General features: G+C 44.3%; 1 protein-coding gene across 1 annotated transcript in view; it reads left to right on the forward strand.

Moving 5' to 3' along the window:
• LOC139371024 (inositol 1,4,5-trisphosphate-gated calcium channel ITPR1-like) overlaps positions 1-22,761 on the forward strand; it is a 154,011-nt gene that overhangs the window by 111,570 nt on the left and 19,680 nt on the right. The window contains exons 40-51 of the mRNA XM_071111051.1: positions 211-258; positions 1,742-1,877; positions 4,306-4,493; positions 11,457-11,640; positions 11,831-12,084; positions 12,652-12,852; positions 13,161-13,271; positions 13,769-13,864; positions 13,971-14,114; positions 14,323-14,430; positions 14,797-14,989; positions 18,402-18,524. Of these exons, the coding sequence (XP_070967152.1) occupies positions 211-258; positions 1,742-1,877; positions 4,306-4,493; positions 11,457-11,640; positions 11,831-12,084; positions 12,652-12,852; positions 13,161-13,271; positions 13,769-13,864; positions 13,971-14,114; positions 14,323-14,430; positions 14,797-14,989; positions 18,402-18,524 (1,786 nt within the window). The remainder of the gene's footprint in view (positions 1-210; positions 259-1,741; positions 1,878-4,305; positions 4,494-11,456; positions 11,641-11,830; positions 12,085-12,651; positions 12,853-13,160; positions 13,272-13,768; positions 13,865-13,970; positions 14,115-14,322; positions 14,431-14,796; positions 14,990-18,401; positions 18,525-22,761) is intronic.

A 22,761-nucleotide genomic window follows, 5' to 3' on the forward strand; every position in this document is an offset into this window, starting at 1 on the left:
TAACCTTCACACCACCCCGCTCTAACCAGTCAATGGCATGGTACAACCCTATAGCTGCCTATTTGCAAGTCAATAATTTATAGAATTATTAATAATCTGTTATTAACCCTGTGTCTGTGTATGTTGGCCTTACCAATGCTGCATGAGGAATAACCCTGTGTTTGTTTCTGTTGGCCCGCTGTGCTGTGCTAACCCACCTCACTGCACCAGCAGCTGGATCTCAACCAGCCACAGAAAATACTGGATGACCAGAGGAGGGTAGGTACTAATCCTGACTGTAACATGAGCACAACCATAAACCCTTAACCCCAATTTAACCTTAATAAACTACTGGAGGATCCTAACATGAACATGAGCATAACATCAGAAAAGGGTAGGTACTAGTGGCCAGGGACATAACATGACCAAGATAAACCCCTAGTCCTGAACGTAACTCTAACATAACAGAAGCTCACACACATGATCAAGACCGACCGTAGAGATTGCTAGGCTTTCACCCTAGCCTGAACCCTTAACCCATCACTGAACTCAACAGATTATGAACTCCACTGCAGCCCTTACCCTACAGTTGTGGTTAGCTGACTTGGCGTCCTCCATATAATCACGACTGGCTTAGTGTGTCTGTGTGTGTGGAAAGGATGAGCACGAGTGAAGCCTGTATTTCAGTGACATTCTCTTAGCAGTCAGTTTGTCTCTAACACAAACTGGGTACTGCAATCGAACACAGATGGACCAACTCACACAACATATGCTTCCTTCCCACCTCCACACACTTGTTGTCTCGAAGGAAATGGGGAGTGGAAGACAAAGATGTGGAGCGTGATTGGATGTTTGGCTCTCGATGTGTGATTGTGTCGTTTGTTTCACACAATGCCCAAACAATGTCCATTTATCTGCCCCTTGCCGATGACAGATAAGGCTCTGTTCTCCGTACTGCGTGGGTTAGCCCATCTCTGTTAGCTGGAGCATTACCATGGTAGCAGGCTTTATGTAATGTCGCTCTCATTCTCAAATGCACACCCACGGCTGACTGTAACACACGCGCGCACACACACACACACTACCACCTCTCACTCTTTTCCCTCAGTTCCCCTCATGGGAGGTCTGTCAGGTAACGTGTGCGCTGCAGTTGCCGTGGCAATGGCAGAGTCGTGCAGACTCCCATTGGTGGCTGGATGAGTCATCTTTGCTACGTCTTGGGAGGGCAGGCCTGTCTGAAAAAAGCTAGGTCCCAAACTCTCAAAGCAGGACGCAGGCTCACTTTTAGCAGGGATAGAGATATAACAAGCTTGATGACTTGTTATTGAGTGTTTATTCAATATGTGAATGAGAATGTTCGGAGAGTATTAACAATTAAGGACATCTATCAGATGCTTTATCTACAGCGACGTAGGGAGCCCATGCTGATATCAAACCCATAACCCTGGTGTTTTCAGAACCCTATTCCAACCAAAACAAACGTGCCATCTGAACTCTAATCTTCATCCTTGCAGGACTATGTGGGTAACTTAGAGCAGTTCAGTTCATGCACACAATGTTTATTTGGATTGGCTTGGCCTGATCCTGGGAAGTTGCCATATGTCCCTTCCCTCTTCAAACCACTTTAATCAATTCAACTGGGCCTCACTGGCATGATGATGCATATATGGTGCTCATAATGTACACTGTATAATAAACTCCCTCTCAAGTCTCCTCTCTTACACCATCACACTAATACACCTCCGTTTTCTTCTCTCTGTAGGGTGAGGCGTTGAGGCAGATTCTGGTGAACCGTTACTATGGCAACTTCCATAGTAGGAGTGGTGGGCGGAGGGACAGCCTGACTGCCTTCAGCAACGGAACCCTGGTTCCAGTAGGGCCCAGCAAGAGCCAATCAGGTGAGAGCATCTCTCTGAGAAGATTCCCTATATCTAGTATGTAGTATCTCTATCTGTCATCTCCCCTGTCTATCCTCTTCTCTGTCTGTCTCTGTCTATCCTCTTCTCTGTCTTTCTGTCCTCTTCTCTGTCTGTCTGTCATCTTATTTGTCTCTCTGTTTATCATCTTGTCTGTCTGTCTCTGTCTATCCTCTTCTCTGTCTCCCTGTCCTCTTTGTCTCTCCGTCTGTCTTTATCTCCGTCTGTCCTCTTCTCCGTCTGTCCTCTTCTCTGTCTCCCTGTCCTCTTCTTTGTCTGTCTGTCTTTCTCTCTGTCTCCCCATCTTCTCCGTCTGTCCTCTTCTCCGTCTGTCCTATTCTGTCTCTCGTTCTGTCTGTCCGTTGTTTTGGACGAAAAGGTTAACTCTCAGGTCATTTTTATCGCATGTTGCATAAATCACCCCACAATCAAATTAGCTTGTTTTGTACATTTTTTATGTAAGTTGTCACAAACTGTTGTATGAGTAATTTGCCAGATACAAATGAACAAAAGGAACCTAAAATGTAAAAAAAAAAAAAAAAAGCAAGAGTTTCTAGTGCACACACAAACCAAGCATGGCAACGTTGCATATTCTTTTGACCTAATTCTGAACTCTGGACCTCTGCCCGATTCCAAATAAAAGTATCTTTATTTATCTTTATTAGTCATGCAGATAGCACAACTTTGAGAGGTGAAAGTCTGTGCATGGTGGACAGGGAAGTTGATATTGTTCTGTATGCATGTCAAGGTTTCTCAAACAGACCTGTTCATTATCTCTGTTATATAGGCCTCCTGGTTATCTCTATACACACACACACACACACACATAATTCTTTACTGCTTAGCTGTAGAGATGTCTAGCTCTAGTCCAGCCCTGTGACTGAGCACAACACTGTTATTTCCTCATGATGAGCAGGTCACTGTGTGATTGATCTAACCAAAATATTGAGGCAATTTATCTCTTCACACAGCTTTTCTCATACAGCTCAGTTGAGGAGAACTACTCTGGCTTTTTGGGGAATGAGGCCTGTTGAATAAACCATGATAAGAGTGTATCTTATTTCTATGTAGTATTAAGAACATCACCAGGATGCAGAAGTGTATCACACTTAACATGGTGGCAGCTGTACACGCATATGGAATGATGTCATATTACCCAGTTAAAGCATTTTTTAGTGCCCATGTTCATGTCAATCAATGTAATATGTAAGTGCTGTTACAACACTATGCCTCTTATGGGAATGAGTAATAAGCCTAGATCTTGGGTCCCCCCCCCAAGCCTTATTAATGTGTGTGTGTGTGGGGGGGGGGGGGGGGTGGGGGGTGAGTGCAATGTGTTTGCATGTGTGTGAGTGCAGTGTGTTTGCATGTGTGTGGTTGTGTGATTGCAGTGTGTTTGCATGTGTGTGAGTGCAGTGTGTTTGCATGTGTGAGTGCAGTGTGTTTGCATGTGTGTCAGTGTGTGATTGCATTGTGTTTGCATGTGTGTGAGTGCAGTGTGTGAGTGCAGTGTGTTTACGTGTGTGTGTGTAAGTATATGAATGCAGTGTGTTTGCATGTCTGTGTGTGTGTGATTGCAGTGTGTTTGCATGTGTGTGGGTGTGTGATTGCAGTGTGTTTGCATGTGTGTGAGTGCAGTGTGTTTGCATGTGTGAGTACAATGTTTGCATGTGTGTCAGTGTGTGATTGCATTGTGTTTGCATGTGTGTGAGTGCAGTGTGTTTGCATGTGTGAGTGCAGTGTGTTTGCATGTGTGAGTGCAGTGTGAGTGCAGTGTGTGTCAGTGTGTGAGTGTAGTGTGTTTGCATGTGTGTGGGTGTGTGAGTGCAGTGTGTTTGCCTGTGTGTGAGTGCAGCGGGTGTGTTTGCATGTGTGTGTGTGTGTGCCGTGTGTGTGTGTGTGCCGTGTGTGTGTGCCATGTGTGTGTGAGTGCCGTGGGTGTGTGCCACTACTAAAGGCTGCCATGGGTGTTGTCATTGATACTGGTGTTAATCGCTCATAAGAAGCATAGTAGCCCCTCTTGAAGTTTTCTTATGAAATTAAAACATCATTATTTGAATAAAACTTGAATTTGCTTTCTAATTATATATGCAATTACATTGTAAATTAGTATGTAAAGGTTTCACAATGAAATATACATGTAGGCGACTGCCTGGATGTAGGCGACTGCCTGGATGTAGGCGACTGCCTGGATGTAGGCATCTGCCTGGATGTAGGCGACTGCCCTATTTTGCACTCATATTTCGCCAGACATTCCATTGTGAATGAGTAATTTAGAGGTATCTATAGATGACTGTGGTAGTAAGATGTTAGATATAAGATTTGAAACCTCTCCTTATCCTTATAAATCAGTAGATCAGGGAAAACCACATTCATAATCCTGACCCTCCACCCCTGTCCCTCCCTTCAGGTCTAGGCGGTCCGGGAGCCCTGAGTCGAGGGGAGATGAGCCTGGCAGAGGTGCAGTGTCACCTGGACAAGGAGGGCGCCTCCGACCTGGTCATCGACCTCATCATGAACACCACCAGTGACCGTGTCTTTCAGGAGAGCATCCTATTGGCCATCGCCCTGCTGGAGGGTGGGAACACCACCATCCAAGTGAGTCAGGGCCAGCTGCCAATCATAAGGATGTGGGTTTGTCAGGAATGACTGAAGCCTAATAAATACCTGAATGATAAATCAAACCAAACATTATTTAAAGTGCATTTCACTACTATAAACAACATACATCATTGGTCCAAACATCCAACACACTTCATAGATGAGGGGGAAAAAAAAAGTCCTTGGATAGGGACAGTACCAGGGTCTATCCAGGTACTGGCCTGTTCTGACCCTGTACAAGGCAGCCATTTTGCATTAGTCCACACCCCTCCCTGCTGCCTTAGAAGGGGTGGCAGGTAGCCTCAAGGTTTGAGCGTTGGGCCAGTAACCAAATGGTTGCTTATTTGAAAACCTGAGCTGATAAGGTGAAAAAACTGTCGCTGTGCCCTTGAGCAACACACTTAGCCCTAATTGCTCTAGGGGCTCTGTACAATGGTGACCCTGGCTGTGACCCCACTTCCTGCAGGTCGCTCAGGGGAGTTGGAATATGAAAGAAACACATTTCCATTACACACTTGTAACAGGACAAATATAAACACCCCCAAAATTATTATTATTATAGAAGAGAGTGACTCAGCATGCCCCACAACACTGCTCTACTTCTCCTGACAGAGCTGAGCACACGATAAAGACCAAGTTTACTGTCAACTTTAAACAGTCCCTTGAGGCCAAGGGGAATGATTGAACTGAAACTGTGAGGCACATGACACCTGCTCCATAAAGCCCTCTGGATTGTTTACAATGGAGAAATATGATACTTCTCTGCAAACATAGGAGACATTTAGTTACGTGTGTGTGCATATAAATGTGTGCACAAGCCCGCTGCATTTATGTTTGCTATCAATCTGTCTGTGTTGTCTGTCTCTGCCTGCCTGTGCTTGCGTAAGCAGGGGCAACTTGCGTAATCAGATTAGGAGGGAGGAAGCCACTCTAGCAGAGATAATGTCCTGACTTCCCACGGCTGCAGCTTGTCTGCCTGTATCCCTCTTTGCCTCCCTCCCTGCCTGTTAGCCTGGCTGCTGCAGAGAGAGCACGGAGTATCACGTGACCAGCATTACATAAGGCCTGTGTGAATGAACAATGAGGAATGTCTCGGGCTTAAAAACATTCCAGCCCTCCCTCTTTCTCTCTTTCCCTCCCTCTCTTTCTTTCTCGACCCAGACTGGGTCATGCTGGGCCTCTGGAAGTGGGGCAGTAGGGAGAGAGAGGGGGGGTGGGGGTGGGGGGGGGGCACTGGAAATAAACTGCCGCTCTTTATTACATAGTTATTTTGTTCTGAAACACTGAAATTTAGAGGGGGAAAAACTGAAGTATTAGCATTTAATGCTAAAAAGGGGAGACATTTTCTCTTAAGTACTTCATGACTTAACATACTGTAGCATTTCATGAATGTAAACCAGCTTGCTAGGCTAGATAATTTGCTTTCTGACCCGGATACTTCTCCAGATGATCACCAACTGTCACCTCTACAAATAACCACTTGACGTCTCTGCAGTTGTCCTCTGTGGTGTTTGGACTGTTCTGTCTCCCAGTAGATTATGAAACCTGAGGACACACTAGAATAGGTCTTTCTAGAAACCTCCAGGTTCACTTTTCATACTGATGAGCTGGATAATAATCTTCTTAACCCTGGTCTTTGAACCCTGGTCTTTGAAGATATATTTATTTAATTATGATGAAAAGTGGATTTGTCTCTCAAAGAATATTAAGACTATACAAATAGTAATGTAATTTTTTTTAGATTAATTTGCTGGAGTCCTGACCTCATATTATTTCTATGAAAAACAAACTAATAGCAATGTGCATGTTTGTTGGTGTACTAGCACTCCTCGTTTTCAATGTATCTTTTTAAGTAGGGATCCACTCTGAGGTTTCTTATCTGTGTTGACGGGTCTATCCCAGACGAGCTTTTCACTACACCCGCAATAACATCTGCTAAACACGTGTATGTGACCAATAGAATCTGATTTTGATTTGACAACTCTTCTGGATGGAAGCCTGAGATAGCACTCACACGGTTTACCATTACCCCCTGATCTACATACCATACAGAAATAAACCTGACCATGTATTCACTCACCCACTCCCTCACTCATGCTCAAACTCCTTACTTATTCACTCTCCTGCCAGCGTCTAGGCAGGCCAGGAGTGACTGAGCAACTGTCTTTATACAAAGAAAAGAAAGTTAGCCAAGAACAATCCATGTCAGCGCTAGAGGCCTCGGTGCTAGAGGCGTCACTACATACCCTGGTTCGATTCCAGGCTGTATCACAACCTGCCGTGATCGGGAGTCCCATAGGGTGGTGCACAATTGGCCCAGCGTCGTCCGGGTTAGGGTTTGGCCGAGGTAGGCCGTCATTGAGAATTTGTTCTTAACTGACTTGGCTAGTTAAAGGTTACATAAAATGAATAAAAACATTAGATTGTTCCTGCCTGCCACACTCTTCCTTCCTGTGACAGCTACTGTTGGGACAAAGGGAGGGAAAGGTTTTGTGTGTGTGCGTGGTTATTGTGTTGTGATGTGACATTTCAGCAGTGGTTGGGCACCTGACGTGAAACCAGAAGTCATGCTGCTCGTTTGCCTTCCAGGAGGCATCCATAGACTGACTGCACACTGAAGAACCAATGCCACACCAGTAAAGGCTTCTTTGTGCTAATATGTAAAGAAGGAAGTTAGTAAGTTAGGGATGGTGAGGTTCCTCTCTGGGTTTTAGTCCTGAGTTACTGTGTAAGATGATTGACAAGACACAAGGTCATCTGTCCTATTCTATTCTGTCTAGTCTGTGATTTTGTTCAAACTTCCATTGTCAGGGGAGGGTCAGAGTGACAGAGGATAAGGAAGAAGAGTAGAAGATGAAGGAACAGGGAAGAGATAAGACAAGAGTTCAGAGAAGAGGATAGCAGGAAGAAGGAAACAAGAGGCTCGTTTTGGGTAAGAGAGGACAAAAGGCTGTAAGTGAAGAAAATGATTCAGTGGAGAGAGAAGGCAAAAGGAAGAGAGACGCGGAGGAGAGCTGCAATTCCAGTTAGTCTATGTGTGGCGCTGCCTGACGTGAATTAGGGAGAGAGAGAGAGAGAGTGGGAACGAGAGGGAGCGCTGTTATAAATAGCTGTTATATAACATCCCTTTGTTGATGCCAAGTGGCGGAACGGAAGGAGAGAAGGGAAAGCGCTGTGACCTTGTTTTTCAGAGCCCCCGCCTCGCCCTGCCACGCCTAAATCTCATTCCGCTTGGGGCTAGTCTCCATGGTTACAGACAGTCTCTCTGTTTACCCAACACTCCAGGGGGCCCCTGAGACTCCCCATCCCTCACTTCCCCCTCTCTCTCTCTCTCTCTCTCTCTCTCTCTCTCTCCTCTGCCCTCCTCCTCACCATCACTCCATTTTCTACTCCTCCACCACCATGTCTGTCTTAACATCCTCAACATCAATCTGTCGAGCGTCCGGTCTAAACACAGATGTCTTTTTAATACTCCTGCCAAAACAATGTACTTGTAGGAACACTATATCTCTCTATTCTACTAATGTCTTCTAATAGGGGGATGTTTTGACCACACTGAAATACAGAAGAAATAAAGACCATATTACTTCTACCATCATGTTGTTGCAAAGTGCATGGTTCGGCAACAACAAATGTGTACAGTGTGTGATGCATACAATGCAATCACACACAATGCAAACTTTGTTTTGAATCCCAGCAGATTGTGGTGAGGGAGACCCTTTAGGACCCTCTAGGATTTAGAAGAGCTCAGATCAACTCAGCTCTTCGAAAGGGTCTAAGCCTCTGAGTGAGTGAGATCCATCACAACCAAATTGTAGCGTGAACATTACCTCAGAAAACTCAACCAAAACCAATGTAACTCGACCCAGATGCCCAAATTCCACCAGGCCTGTTATATATGGCAACACCACCAACTTTGAGTCCCATTTGCTCATAGATGGGGATGCCCTAGTGAGAGGAAGCATGTTAACAAAAGAGTGGAGAATGAATGGGGTTATTATATAAGAGAAATGTAGTTTGAGAGCGTTTGCGTATGCGTGACACAGAACATTTCACACTGTCCTTCAAAGCTGGTCTGTTTTGATGGAGACAGCTGACCAACATTTCAATACATTTTTTTTTATTTATTTAACCTTTTATTTAACTAGGCAAGTCAGTTAAGAACAAATTCTTATTTACAATGACAGCCTACCCCGGCCAAACCCGGACGACGGCGGGGCAATTGTGTACCGCCCTACGGGACTCCTGCATCTCCGAACTGAGATGCAATTCCTTAGACCGGTGTGTGTGTTATGTAAGCTATCCAGGGTTAGAGGCAGGAGGGGAGGAGTAGGGGGGCTGTGAAGAGCTCTTGTCTCCGCTTGGATCAGTGTAATCGCTGTGTGTGTTATCCTGGCCAAGGCCCCACCGGTGAAGCCTACCCCCCCTCCTCCCTCACCCCCTCCTCAGGACCCAATGTCCCACCCACGCCTGTGCGAGAAAGAGAGATGGGAAGGAGAGGTATTTTTTAACGGTCTCTGGGAGAGATGAACGTGGAGAGAGACAGGTATGAACACTCCAACCCCCCCCCCACACACACACACACACCCTTCTGTGGGTTGCCAGGTTGTGAGGTTCAGTTAATCCCCCCTCTCTGCCTCTGCACTATCCACTCTGTCATCAAGTTATTTATTGCACTGGATCTTGCTGGATAGCACGCACACTCTCCCCGCACCACCACCCCTACTCTCCTCCATCCCACACCCCTTCACCCTGACTGGTGGCAGAGGGTGTACGTGCGAGTGGTCTGGTGCACAGTGGTGGGGGCAGGGGTGGGTGGGGCCTGGGGGATTTGGAGTCTGCTGCCCAGGGGGCATAAGTACACAATGATGTCATTGTTGATTTGTAGTAGAGGAGGGTGTAGGGAGAAGTCACTGATTTTGGGTTTAAGCTGGGCAGATCTGTCATTGGAATACCTGATGACACAACATAATACTGTTTTTATTCAGACTGCATAATCCTTTGATAATGAGGAAAGACTGCTGGCTAGACACTAGTATGTTATCAGTTTCACTAAACTATAGATATACTTTTTGATAGTAAGTGAGCAAGGTACTATCCCATTAAATGTTGCCTTGGATACTTGGAAAATGCTATCTTTACAACCACACTGATTCGTTGTGACCTACATATTTGAGAAGACATTATTTCTGTGACTTATGACAATGTATGTGCGCAACATTGTAACATATTTTGCCCAAGCTTTTAAGCGGAGTTTATTAATGCTGCAGATTACTCCACGACTGTGTGTGTGCATTGTTATAGGATTCCACATTCTCTGTGTGTGCTTGTGTACAGTATGGTGTGTCAGTGGGTTCACTTAGCTATCTCCTGTAGTATGAGATTCCCTTGTATTCAGAGAATTAAGGTAAGCAAACTCAGGGCTCTTTATCCAGGAGGAGTGGCATGTTTCATTCATTTCACATGTCTAACATTGTGTTACTGAACGCCCTCATGCCAGCAAGCGTTCCATACACATCTCTCTTTTTAAATATGACATAAAATGGAGTTTGTCCATTTTGTTTAAACTACAAATTATTTGTTTTTCAACCTCGCATGTCAACACGCACGCACGCACGCACACATACACACACACACACACACACACACACACGCCTAAACCAGCCCTAAAGCACACAACCACTACCCCAGTTTAAGACTTCACACCTAACCTAGAAAAAAAGCAAGTTATGCAACAAGCTTTTTAGAGCTAGCCTAGATACCAACTCTGATAACATTACCCCCCCTTCCTCAACCACTCGTTCACTCCGTCCCCATTTCTCCCTACCTCTCTTACTCCATTTCCCTTTCTCATTTAATCTTTTGTTAATCTCGCCCCTTTTCTTAACTCTTTTCTGCTCCCTTATTCCCTTCCTCTCTCCTTCTTTCCTCCCATCCTCCCTCTATCTGTGTAAGTAGGGTAGGCTTCTCCCTCTCGTGTCATATTCACCCTGAGCATTGGGCATGTTCTGCCACTGGGTCAGAGTCTCTCCTCCTCTCCCTCCAAGTAGACTGTGACCAGATAACAGCTCTGCTCTTCTCTCTCAGTTTAGAGAGAAGAAACCTGGTGAGATATTGCTCAGTCACATGTTATGAATACTGATTGGTCTGTCACATGAATGAAACATCATGCAAATATAACTTGTCTGTGTATAGCCGTATATAAGACAACTGATTAATTTAAGATTAACTTAGTGTCCCTGTGTAAGAATTTAATTGACACACTCTTGAAGGAGTTCCCACATATGCTGAGCACTTGTTGGCTGCTTATCCTTCACTCTGCGGTCCAACTCATCCCTAACCATCTCAATTGGGTTGAAGACGGGTGATTGTGGAGGCCAGGTCATCTGATGCAGCACTCCATCACTCTCCTTCTTGGTCAAATACCCCGCTTCACCATTTGGCAGTGTGACAGACAAATTTGGGTTGCCCGAATCAAACAAGTTGTCTAAATAGGTGACTTTAGGTCATCTCCATGGTAATATTCAGTGTTACAGTAACTACATACATTACCAGAATTGCCCTTGTAGCAGAAAGTCTATACGTTTATGATATGTACTTGGTGGTACTGTATACACAGTAGTGCAGACCTGTCTTATTTTGATCAATTTGAATTACCTGAACCTTTGTTTAGCGAAAGGGACATTTAGCAGATGCTTTTATCCAAAGCTGTCTTAGTTATCACATGTATTGTTGTCATGCAGGAATCGAACCCAGAACTGTGGTATTGCGAACACTATATGCTGCAAGTAACCAACTGAGCCATCAACAATAACGCCTAGTGTACTCAATTTGGTGAAGAAGGCTACACACAACAATACACAAGCATTCACATGACGGAAATGAACGTTCCTTCCTTGTTATTGACAACAAAAGGTTACGTTACTTCCCAGTACCTTTACTTGGCTTCCTTTGTACTAGCGTTCCTTCTTCTGCCGTCTGACGGAGGACAAGAAGTCTGAGAAGTTTTTCCGGGTATTCTACGACCGGATGAAGCTGGCCCAGCTGGAGATCAAAGCCACTGTGACAGTCAACACCAGCGACCTCGGCAACAGAAAGAGGGACGATGACGCCCCCGACAAGGAAGTGCCCATCCGCAAGAAAGGTCAGAGGTCAACTTCTTTTATTGTCAGTTATTGCATTTTAAGAGAGTAGGATGAAGTTACCCCTAGACACTGATCTAAGGTTTGTTTTTCTCTGAACACTTTAGCAATAAATACTAGCTGCCACAAAGAAGTCTTAATTTTATCCCCAGTACCTAGTTTGGTTCCTCTGTCCTCCCTGTGTCTCTGCAGCCAAAGACTCAGCGGTGGTGGTGACAGAGGAAGCGAGAGAGCAGCTGCTGGAGGCATCGTCGGCCACTAAGAAAGCCTTCAACTCGTACCGCCGTGAGGCTGACCCAGAGGACCACTTCTCGGCGGCAGACGGCACGCCCAGCACCGGGGACAAGAGCCAGGAAGATGGAGAGATGAGCTTCATCATTGTCATCATGCAGCCTATCCTGCGCTTCCTCCAGCTGCTCTGTGAGAACCACAACCGAGACCTGCAGGTCAGTTATTCAGCCAGCCCAACATCAGGGGAGCTAGCCCTCACAGCTAGCCTCTTAGCAGGACAAGTCATGTTCTATGGCAATAGTTATGAAGTTCACCGCTATGTCTTTAGTTCGCAGTGGTCGATTGTGTAAGTCGCTCTGGATAAGAATGTCTACTAAATGACCAAAATGTAAATGTTAGGACTTTCTGCGTTGTGTTCTATGACCCATTTAAAATGGCTGTGAATGAACATGAAGTGCGTAGTCAGTACATGATATGGGAGTCATGAGATCGATGGTTCTATTCACTAATGGAGGCCTGGTGGTCACGGCTCCAATCTAACTGTTAGCTCAACACGCTGATTACCCAGTGACTCATGGATAGATATTCTCTGTCTTTTAAGGAGTCAGGGTCATTCTGTCCTCATTTTGATGTTAACTGGAATGTTCTTTAGTTCAGAGTCACACTTTCAATGCACATTTGCCTTTCAATACGTAATGTAATTTTTTCTGAATGAAATAAAAAATGTTATGTATAAAATGTGCAAACCGCTGTATTCTTACCCTCCCTTGGTCCTTCTCCAGAACTTTCTGCGGTGTCAGAACAATAAGAACAACTATAATCTGGTGTGTGAGACACTGCAGTTCCTGGACTGTATCTGTGGCAGCACCACAGGAGGCCTGGGTCTACTGGGCCTCTACATCAATGAGAAGAACGTGGCTCTCATCAACCAGACAGTGGAGAGCCTGACCGAGTACTGCCAAGGACCCTGCCACGAGAACCAGGTACTGGCCTTTAGAACCACAGCTATTTATGGGCTCTTGTCATTAGAACCAACTAACTGTGGGCCTTTGTCATTTTGTCATTAGAACTACAAACAGATACAGTGGGCCCATCCAGTAAGAACTAGCTACAAGCACATATGCATACCATATTAAGCAGTTATGGACTATCCTGGGTCCACTTCTATTGTCATCCATACTACTAATACTGTCTATGGATAGGTTGAGAGGGCCCTGACATGGATAATTAGTGACCTAGTGTAGTCCATGCAGCGCATTTATAAAAATGTACTTTTATTGTTTCCTTGCAGAACTGCATCGCCACCCATGAGTCCAATGGCATTGACATCATCATCGCCCTGATCCTGAATGACATCAACCCACTGGGGAAGAAGAGGATGGACCTGGTGCTGGAACTCAAGGTGAGGCCTCCCTCTCAAAGGGTTTTGGTCACAAGTAGTGCGCTATATGGGGAATAGGGTGCCATTTTGGACATAGGCTGGGTCTCCACACTGGACCTAGTAGTAAAGCTACTTTACTCCCTACTCTAGTAGATACTCTATCCCGGAGTGGAACTTCACAAACAGTGTGCTGCTGCTTTTGAAACCTAGACAACTCATGAATCTCTCCTAAGCTAGCTCCTTTGGTGCCAAACCAAATATCTGCAGATTGCATTTTCCCTCTAAGCCTTGTGGATTCTGCCTGTTTTCTTTGGAAGGAGGAACAGAAACGGCTTAGAAAGATTTGATCTTCAACTTTATACGTATCTCATGACTATGACATAACGTTTACATGACAACAAACCATTATCTCAGTTATTTCTCTATTTCTCTCTTTCTCTCTCTGTAGTGTTTTTAGTGTAATGAGGATGTCTTATTAAAGACAAAAGTTTTTTTTAAAGTGTCTCTCTCTCTCTCAGAACAATGCCTCTAAATTGTTGTTGGCCATCATGGAGAGTCGCCATGACAGTGAGAATGCTGAGAGAATTCTGTACAACATGAGACCTAAGGAGCTGGTGAGCCCGTTTCCCCCCCAAAAATCAAAATTGCACCCATAAGTCTCCTCACACAGGTATAGGGCGATGAAGGTAATGGTTGTCTCGGTGGTGGTGAGATCCTCAGGTGGATGTGATCAAGAAGGCCTACCTGCAGGGAGAGGTGGAGTTTGAGGATCCCGAAGAGGATGACGACAGCGGGGAGGAGGAGGAGCATGATGCTGCCTCCCCCAGGAACGTGGGCCACAACATCTACATCTTGGCCCACCAGGTAGAGGACAGGGCCTAGTTTACCATAATGACACATTTAGAAGCACATAGTTTTTTGAATAACCAACCATTTGATCCACAATTGATTGATATTACATTCAACTATTGGACCCAACCATTTGAGGCTATCACACAACAGTCAGATGCAGTTTTGACTGCTATACACCTCATGAGCAATTTGACCCCTTACTTGACTTCGACCACTGTAGTTGGCACGCCACAACAAGGAGCTGCAGGTGATGCTGAAACCAGGAGGGACCAACGGAGAGGGAGACGAGGCTCTGGAGTTCTACGCCAAACACACTGCTCAGATAGAGGTCAGTGACACCAGTCAAACACACTCACACAGTGTATTAATTGGATATCTTTAACTGTCATTGACAAAGAAAAAATGTTTTTGCCATAGGGAAGTGTTTCATAATACTGGTCCTGTTAGTGCTAGGGCAAAAAACAAAATATGCACCCCTTTGGGTCTCCAGGACCAGCATTGGGGAAACTGCCATAGAGGGATTTCAGTTCCTCTTAATCTGATGTGGTTTAATGGAAATACTCAAAAGCCTGGAGCTAAATTCCTCTGTCCAGCCACATGAGTGCTCTCCAACCAGGGACTAGGTGGCTGGTCCACTCCACACCCATACAGCTGACATTGACTGAGTGTGTTCCTGTGTGTGTCCTCCTCTCAGATTGTGCGTCATGACCGAACCATGGAGGAGATAGTGTTCCCTGTGCCCAACATCTGTGAGTTCCTGACCTGTGAGTCCAAACTGAGGGTGTACTACACCACTGAGAGGGACGAGCAGGGCAGCAAGATCAATGACTTCTTCCTTAGCGCAGAGGACCTCTTCAATGAGATGAACTGGCAGAAGAAACTAAGAGGTAGCTAGCTCTTCCAAATGGCTTCTCAGGACTCATTTCTATTACTCTACTTCCACTGAAATGTGACTGCATTAACTATATGCAGTCAAAAGAAAACATTTAATAAGAAGTTATGCCAAAACTTCGCAGTAATTCCTAGTGATCTAATGATGTGACCCAGAGGAGCTGTCGCAGGGCTAGTATTAAGAGAGCCAGTGTCATCCTCTCACTGTTTTGACAGAAGTTAGTGTTTCACTTTTGGGTAATTCCATTTGAATTCAGTCACGTTTTGACAGCATCCCTTTTGATTTAAACATCATTTTACGTACATGTTTGCCCATGGAAGAAGTGGTCAGAAAGTGACTCAAAGTTGACACATTTTCCCCACCATACCATGAGACGTCTTCAACACTAGGAAAGATAAACAGTTGAGTTTGATATCATTTAAAATTCAAGTTTTAAACCTTTAAAGGGATACTTTGGGATTTTTGCAATGAGGCCCATTATCGACATCCACAGAGTCAGATGAACTCGTGGATACCATTTTTATGCTATCCACTGGAAGTCTATGGGTATCAACTAGCATGATAGCAGATACCAATAGACTTCCAGCTAACGCTAGTTAGCATTGGCTCGCAAAACGACCTCCAACTTCCTTCATACTGGACACAGAGACATAAAAATGGTATCCACCAGTTCATCTGATACTGGAGAAGTAGATAAAGGGCCTCATTCTGTCTGTTCTAATATCTATATTTCTATGAGACTTCAATATGTTTCCTTTTTGAAGGATTGACAGCATATAATTTAAAACAACAAATATTCCCATTCAAGTAAAAATTATCTGATATGTGGACGGACCTCAACCATCTGTGTGGTTTGTGCCGTTCTGTGAAGGGAGTAGTACACAGCGTTGTACGATATCTTCAGTTTCTTGGCAATGTCTCACATGGAATAGCCTTCATTTCTCAGAACAAGAATAGACTGGTGAGTTTCAGAAGAAAGGTCTTTGTTTCTGGCCATTTTGAGTCTGTGATCAAACCCACAAATGCTGATGCTCCAGATACTCAACTAATTTAAAGAAGGCCAGTTTTATTGCTTCTTTAATCAGGACAACAGTTTTCAGCTGTGCTAACATAATTGCAAAAGGGTTTTCTATTGGACAATTAGCATTTTAAAATGATAAACTTGGATTAGCTAACACATGCCATTGGAACACAGGAGTGATGGTTGCTGATAATGGGCCTCTGTACACCTACGTAGATATTCCGTAAAAAATCTGCCGTTTCCAGCTACAATAGTCATTAACAATGTCTGCACTGTATTTCTGATCAACTTTTTGTTATTTTAATGGACAAAAAATGTGCTTTTCTTTCAAAAATAAGGACATTTCTAAGTGACCCAAACTTTTGAATGGTAGTGTATATCTTATCCGTTTTTCATTTCCAGTGATGAAGACATGGATGTCTCATGGTATGGCGGGGTATGCACCTTTACCTCTTGAATGTTTTAGCGTTCAGGTCCAAAAGGTCACTTTCTGAGCAGTACTGCAATGGGCAAATATGGATGGAACTTTTTGTTCGATTCAAAGGGGTTGCGGTCAAAAAGTGATTGAATTCAAATGGATTTACCCTAATAGCTCTTCTTTCCACTGTCTGTCAGTGGGCTGTTGGGGAATTTCCACTGAGGTGTGAAACATCTGTAACTGTATGACTCACTACTAACAACACACACACACAAACACACACACCGAGCATCCACACAAGCACATGCCTAAACACTTTTTCCTCACTGTCAGACAAGCGAGAAAAGTCCCTCATCTATGTCTTCTTTTCCAATAAAACCAAACTGAATCAGAATAGTGACACATCAATAGCGTCAATAAACTGTGCCAACAGGCCAGATTGACTGTCAGCTGTGGGGAGGGTACAGCCAGCCTCAGTAGAGGAAAGGTTACAGTGACATGTCTAAAGGTTGTGTCCTAAACCAACATGAACAGCAGTATCATCAACAAAGTATCATCTTTGTTCATTTAATTCTATTATAAGAATGTATTTGTGCTTTAGTACTGAGCCGTTCTATTGTTTCACACTCGTACTGTATCACACAGCACTCAGCCACACACACACACACACCTCTGGCCTCCATCTATACATACTACATAATATACAGAGCCTGCTGTACAGTTTCATAACAAACAAACAAATGTCCAATAGATTCACTCTTATTGGTAAAATGTGTAACTTCATGTTCATTCCCTCCCTCCCTCTTCTCTCTATCTACCTCTACCTCTCTCTCTCTTTCTCTACATCTGTCTCTAAACTTCTACCTCTCTCTCTCTACCTCTCTCTCTCTCCCTCTCTCTCTCTTTCTCTACCCCTCTCTCTCTACCTCTCTCTCTTTCTCTACCCCTCTCTCTCTCTACCTCTCTCTCTTTCTCTACCTCTCTCTCTCTACCTCTCTCTACCTCTCTCTACCTCTCTCTACCTCTCTCTCTTTCTCTACCTCTCTCTCTACCTCTCTCTTTCTCTACCTCTTTCGCTACCTCTCTCTCTTTCGCTACCTCTCTCTTTCGCTACCTCTCTCTTTCGCTACCTCTCTCTCGCTACCTCTCTCTCTTTCGCTACCTCTCTCTCGCTACCTCTCTCTCGCTACCTCTCTCTCGCTACCTCTCTCTCGCTACCTCTCTCTCGCTACCTCTCTCTCGCTACCTCTCTCTCGCTACCTCTCTCTCGCTACCTCTCTCTCGCTACCTCTCTCTACCTCTCTACCTCTCTCTCTACCTCTCTCTCTCTACCTCTCTACCTCTCTCTCTCTATACCTCTACCTCTCTCTCTACCTCTCTCTCTACCTCTCTCTCTATACCTCTACCTCTACCTCTCTCTCTCGCTCTCTCTCTCGCTCTCTCTCTCTCTCCCTCTGTCACTCTGACTGACTCTCTCTCTCTCGCTCTCTCTCTGACTCTCTACCTCTACCTCTCTACCTCTCGCTACCTCTCTCTCGCTACCTCTCTCGCTACCTCTCTACCTCTCTCTCGCTACCTCTCTACCTCTCTCTCGCGACCTCTCTCTCGCTACCTCTCTACCTCTCTCTCGCTACCTCTCTCTCGCTCTCTCTTTCTCGCTCTCTCTACCTCTCTCTCTACCTCTCTACCTCTCTCTCTACACCTCTACCTCTCTCTCTACCTCTACCTCTCTCTCTCTCTCTCTGACTCTCCCTCTCTCTGACTTTCCCTCTCTCTCTCTCTCTCTCTCTCTGTCTCTCTCTCTCTCTGTCTCTCTCTCTCTCTGTCTCTCTCTCCTCTCTCTGTCTCTGTCTCTCTCTCCTCTTTCTGTCTCTCTCTCTCTCTCTCCTCTCTCTCTCTCTCTCTCTCTCCTCTCTCTCTCTCTCCTCTCTCTCTCTACCTCTCTACCTCTCCCTCTCTCTCCTCTAGCCCAGCCCGTGTTGTACTGGTGTTCCAGAAACATGTCATTCTGGAGTAACATCTCCTTCAACCTGGCCGTCCTCATGAACCTCCTGGTGGCCTTCTTCTACCCCCTGGAGGGTTTGCGTGAAGGTCAGTCACCTGCCAGCGACCCTGACTTTCGACATTTAAATTTTTTATAAACTTTACGGTAATGTACTGTTAAACCAAAGTTTCTTTGGAAATGATGGTAACATACTGTACTTTTTTAAACAGTAGCTTACAGGCAACTGGCTGCCAGTAAGATACTGTAAAAAACACAGGATATGTTTTTACAGTGTATATGCGTGTAGTGTTGGTAAGAAAACACTTTTACAAATGAACCATTGTCTACACGTACTGTAGCTGTTCACTAGGGACATCATCTGTATCTTCAGTCAGTGCTAAGACTCTTCCCTGTACATGAAGGAGTTAAGAGATTTCAGGTTTCCGCTGTTTCCATTGCCGATTCTTTCATGTGTGTTGAGCCATGGTCTGTTTATGTGGGCACTCCGGCCACGGCTCTGTTCCCCTCAGAGATCAAGCAAGTTTGTATATCCCTTTGAGGTGCTGCTGTAGAACATCGGGTCAGAGGAAGGTTGCGTGAGCCGCACACACAACACTGAGGGCCAAAAACAGGAAGAACAGACGGCTCAGGTCTGTGGTATGATCCAGCCCAGTTGCACTGCATCACTTGGACTTCTACATGTATCTCAGTGCAACTGGATTGCTAAGATTTTCTCCTTCGTGCTCTTTTGTAAGTGTTTGTAACACAGCTACTTTTGCACTATGGAACATTATGAGTGCACAACAACAGTGAATATTTCCAGTAAGTGTACCAGTAAGTGTATGTATTGGGCATTCTGATCTTTGTGGTTCAGAAATAAAAATATTTTTGTGACATTTTGGCCTCAGAAAAGTCACCCACAATCCTTTGCCTGGCTTTCACTTCCCAAACTTCCCCTGGCCCAGTAATCTCCTACCTTCCTTCCCCTCTGACCCGTTGCCCTGCTAAAAAAAACAGCATAGGCTGGTGACCAGCGACCAGCCTTCACTGTGTTTTGGACACTGGACGTACCAGCATATGCTTGTCACCCACAAAACCAACATCAAGTCACATTATGCTCACTTGCAAAGTGATGTCTCGTTCCTATTGGAATCTAACCTGAGTGAGGACATCCAACGATTTTGAACTTTGATTCACCCAAAATATGCATTCAGAATGACCACTATGAATACAAAGCGAATGAATGAGACAACTTAAACTGGAACAACCATTTCAGTAACAGGTACAATATATCCAACTAACATATTGGATTAGTTTAGAAAAATGTATGTTATTTTTCTTTGTGTACCATAAGATCAATGAATTATCAGTCAATGTACATGTAACAACACAGATATTGAAACAAATAATTCTACAACTCAATCTGCAATAGAGCATGCTGGGAAATATCATAATGATGGGCATGGTTTTGCAGACCAGCTACTAGACAATGCTGGAGCAGAATATACAAACTATATTTTTTCGGGGTTCCTTGTCAGGGCTGAGGGTGACATGTATAACCATTATTATTTTCTAAAACATTTTGAGTGGAAGGGTTCATTACTGCTGTGATGGTGTGAAGAACCATCCTGTTATTTCCCTCTCCACCATGTTTTCCTTTTATGCAATGAAATGCTATACTGTTTAAGTTCCTGTAATTTTATGGTACAATACAGGCTACTGGTTGCAGTGAAAGTAAGGTGAACAAAAGTTACTGTATTTTTACAGCTGAATAAAGGTGTTGCTGTAAAATGCTGGTTACTTGAGACGATACCTAACTTGGAATTTAATCTCACAACCTCTCGGTTGCTATTGACTAGAATTTCCTGCTACGCCAGCAGTTCTGTGAGTATGACTGAGATTTGCCCACACATTTAATGGCAAGAATACATTTCTGCGCTTTGCTAAAATGTGCCCAGAATTAAGTCAATAATTGTTTGATTATCTGACAACAACAATGTAAAACTAGCAGTGCTTAGGGATACTTGATGTAAAGTGTGCATAAATGCTTTGGGGATTTGAACTTGCAAGCTTTTGGGTGGAAGTGCATTATTGTTTTAGCAGTGCCACCAGGCACATCTTTATTACCAAGAATGTATATCCACACAATCTCAATATTAGGATACAGTTAGGTACAAAAAGGTCAAAGGTACACATAAGGTACCTTCAGAGGTACACATAGGAACTCACCGGGTACTGGTTCCTTTCGGGTACATGTGTGGATAATCTAGTATAATGGTTCATTTTTTTACCCAATATTTTGAATATAAGGTACTATCACCACTGCATTTTGAAATGTAGGTGGGGGCAATGTATCAATGGGCCCCATTAGCATATTTGGGCGGCTTTTTCTAATATATTTTTGACAACTGTCAGTGGGAGTGTAGTACCAGTTTAGGTGGTTGATGGTTATGTTGTCGAAGGTTGAGTACCTCTTTAAACACTGTCAGTTCTGCAGTCTTTGTTAGATCTTGTGACATTAAAGAGCTGCACTGTTAAGAGGTTACTGTTTAAGTCAGGTGCCTGGAAGTTGCTGTGAATTTTGAGTTACCCAATTGGCAACCAGATGTCAGTAAGTTATTGTCAAATGCACAGTAACTTACTTGCAACTAGCTGCCAGAAGCTCAGTGAACCTTCACTTGAACCACCAAACTTTCCTGATTACAAGAAAGCTTCTTACATTAGTTGACAACTACTAAGCATTCTTTGATGAACACACTTGGGACCCCACCTTACCTTGCCTCAACCTCTTGGTTGGCAGAAAACTGACCTTCCTGCCATACCATCAGGTCAGTGAGGGTGACAGAGATCAGCCAAAAAAAACACAATGAAGGCTGGTCACCAGTGAAAACACAACAGAATTTTGTCACCAGGGAAAACACAACCAGGGCTGGTCACTAGTAAAATCACAATGAATGCTTGTCACCAGTGAAAAAACAATGAAGGCTGGTCTGCTAGCATAAACAGCTAGACCATGCTGTTTTCCCAGCAGAACAAAGTAGACCATGCTGGTCAGACCAGCTTGGCCGGCATGGACCAGCTTAAAATGTGTGCTGGTCTATGCATTTTTCTTTTCAGCAGAGTGACCTCTAGTCACTTGACTGGGATCAGGACTCACTCACTGTCTCCGTTCTTCACTGAGCCATTTAAACACTTCAGCACAACCTTTCATTGGCTTCTGTAAAGCACATCTTAAAGCTAACCTCTTTTGATGCACCCAGTTCTGTTCAAATACTTGAAGAAATGCATAACACTCAAAAACTTAAGCCCTTTCTAATGTGGAAAGTTCATATACATTGGCTCATTGGCATTAGTCTTCTCCAGAGAGTGCTGCTATACAGGCCGTTTACCCAGTACGGTCAGAGATGAGGTAATTACTGGGGTGGCAGGTAGCCTAGTGGTTAGAGCGTTGAACTAGTAACTGGAAGGTTGCAAGATCGAATCCCCGAGCTGACAATGTATAAATCTGTCAATCTGCACCTAAACAAGGCAGTTAACCCACTGATCCTAGGCCGTCATTGAAAATAAGAGTTTGTAAAAGTATAAAGGAAAAATAAGAAAACTGAGTGGAGCAGAATGGCTGTGGGTGAGGCCTCTCCTGTTGACTACAACAGTATTACAGCATAGTACAGTACATCCCAGTGTGCCTCTGTGTGCGTTTCCCTCCCTACAGTACAGTAGAGCTGTGTGAAGAGGGAGAGGGTATCACATGACACCCCACATACCTTTGGCCTAGTTCTTGTGTGTTTACAAATACACACGCTATTACAAATATTTACATATTTACACACTATTTTTGAGGGTCGGACACACACACACCCCTCCAGCAGCCCCCAGCCAGTCAGTCATGAATCTTTCAGTATAATATTTTTAGAGGCAGTGGTAGTTATGTAAGTGGCACCTGTCATGTGAGAGGGAGGGAGTAACTGTCATTCTCTCGCTCTTCTTTCTCCTCTCTCTCTCTCTCTCTCTCACTCTTGCTGTCTCCCTTCATTCTTTTTATTTTCCATTTTTGCTCCTCTTCTTCATTCTTTACCTCTGTCTTCCCTCTCTTCCCTCTCTCTCATGTCTATCTACCTCTTCTCTCTACTTCTCCTTCTCTCTTTTTCTTCTGCCCTAATTTCCCACCCCCGTTCCCATGCACCACAGTCACACACGGGCTGGGAATTGCCAGGGACCTCATGATACAATATTATCACTATACTTAGGTGCCGATACGATATCTATTGCGATTCTCATGATTCTATATGTATTGCGGTTCAATATTGCGATTTGATGTTCCAAACATATTGCTCACTACATGTC

Source organism: Oncorhynchus clarkii, chromosome 17, assembly GCF_045791955.1.
Source record: "Oncorhynchus clarkii lewisi isolate Uvic-CL-2024 chromosome 17, UVic_Ocla_1.0, whole genome shotgun sequence".
In the NCBI taxonomy this organism is placed as follows: domain Eukaryota; kingdom Metazoa; phylum Chordata; class Actinopteri; order Salmoniformes; family Salmonidae; genus Oncorhynchus; species Oncorhynchus clarkii.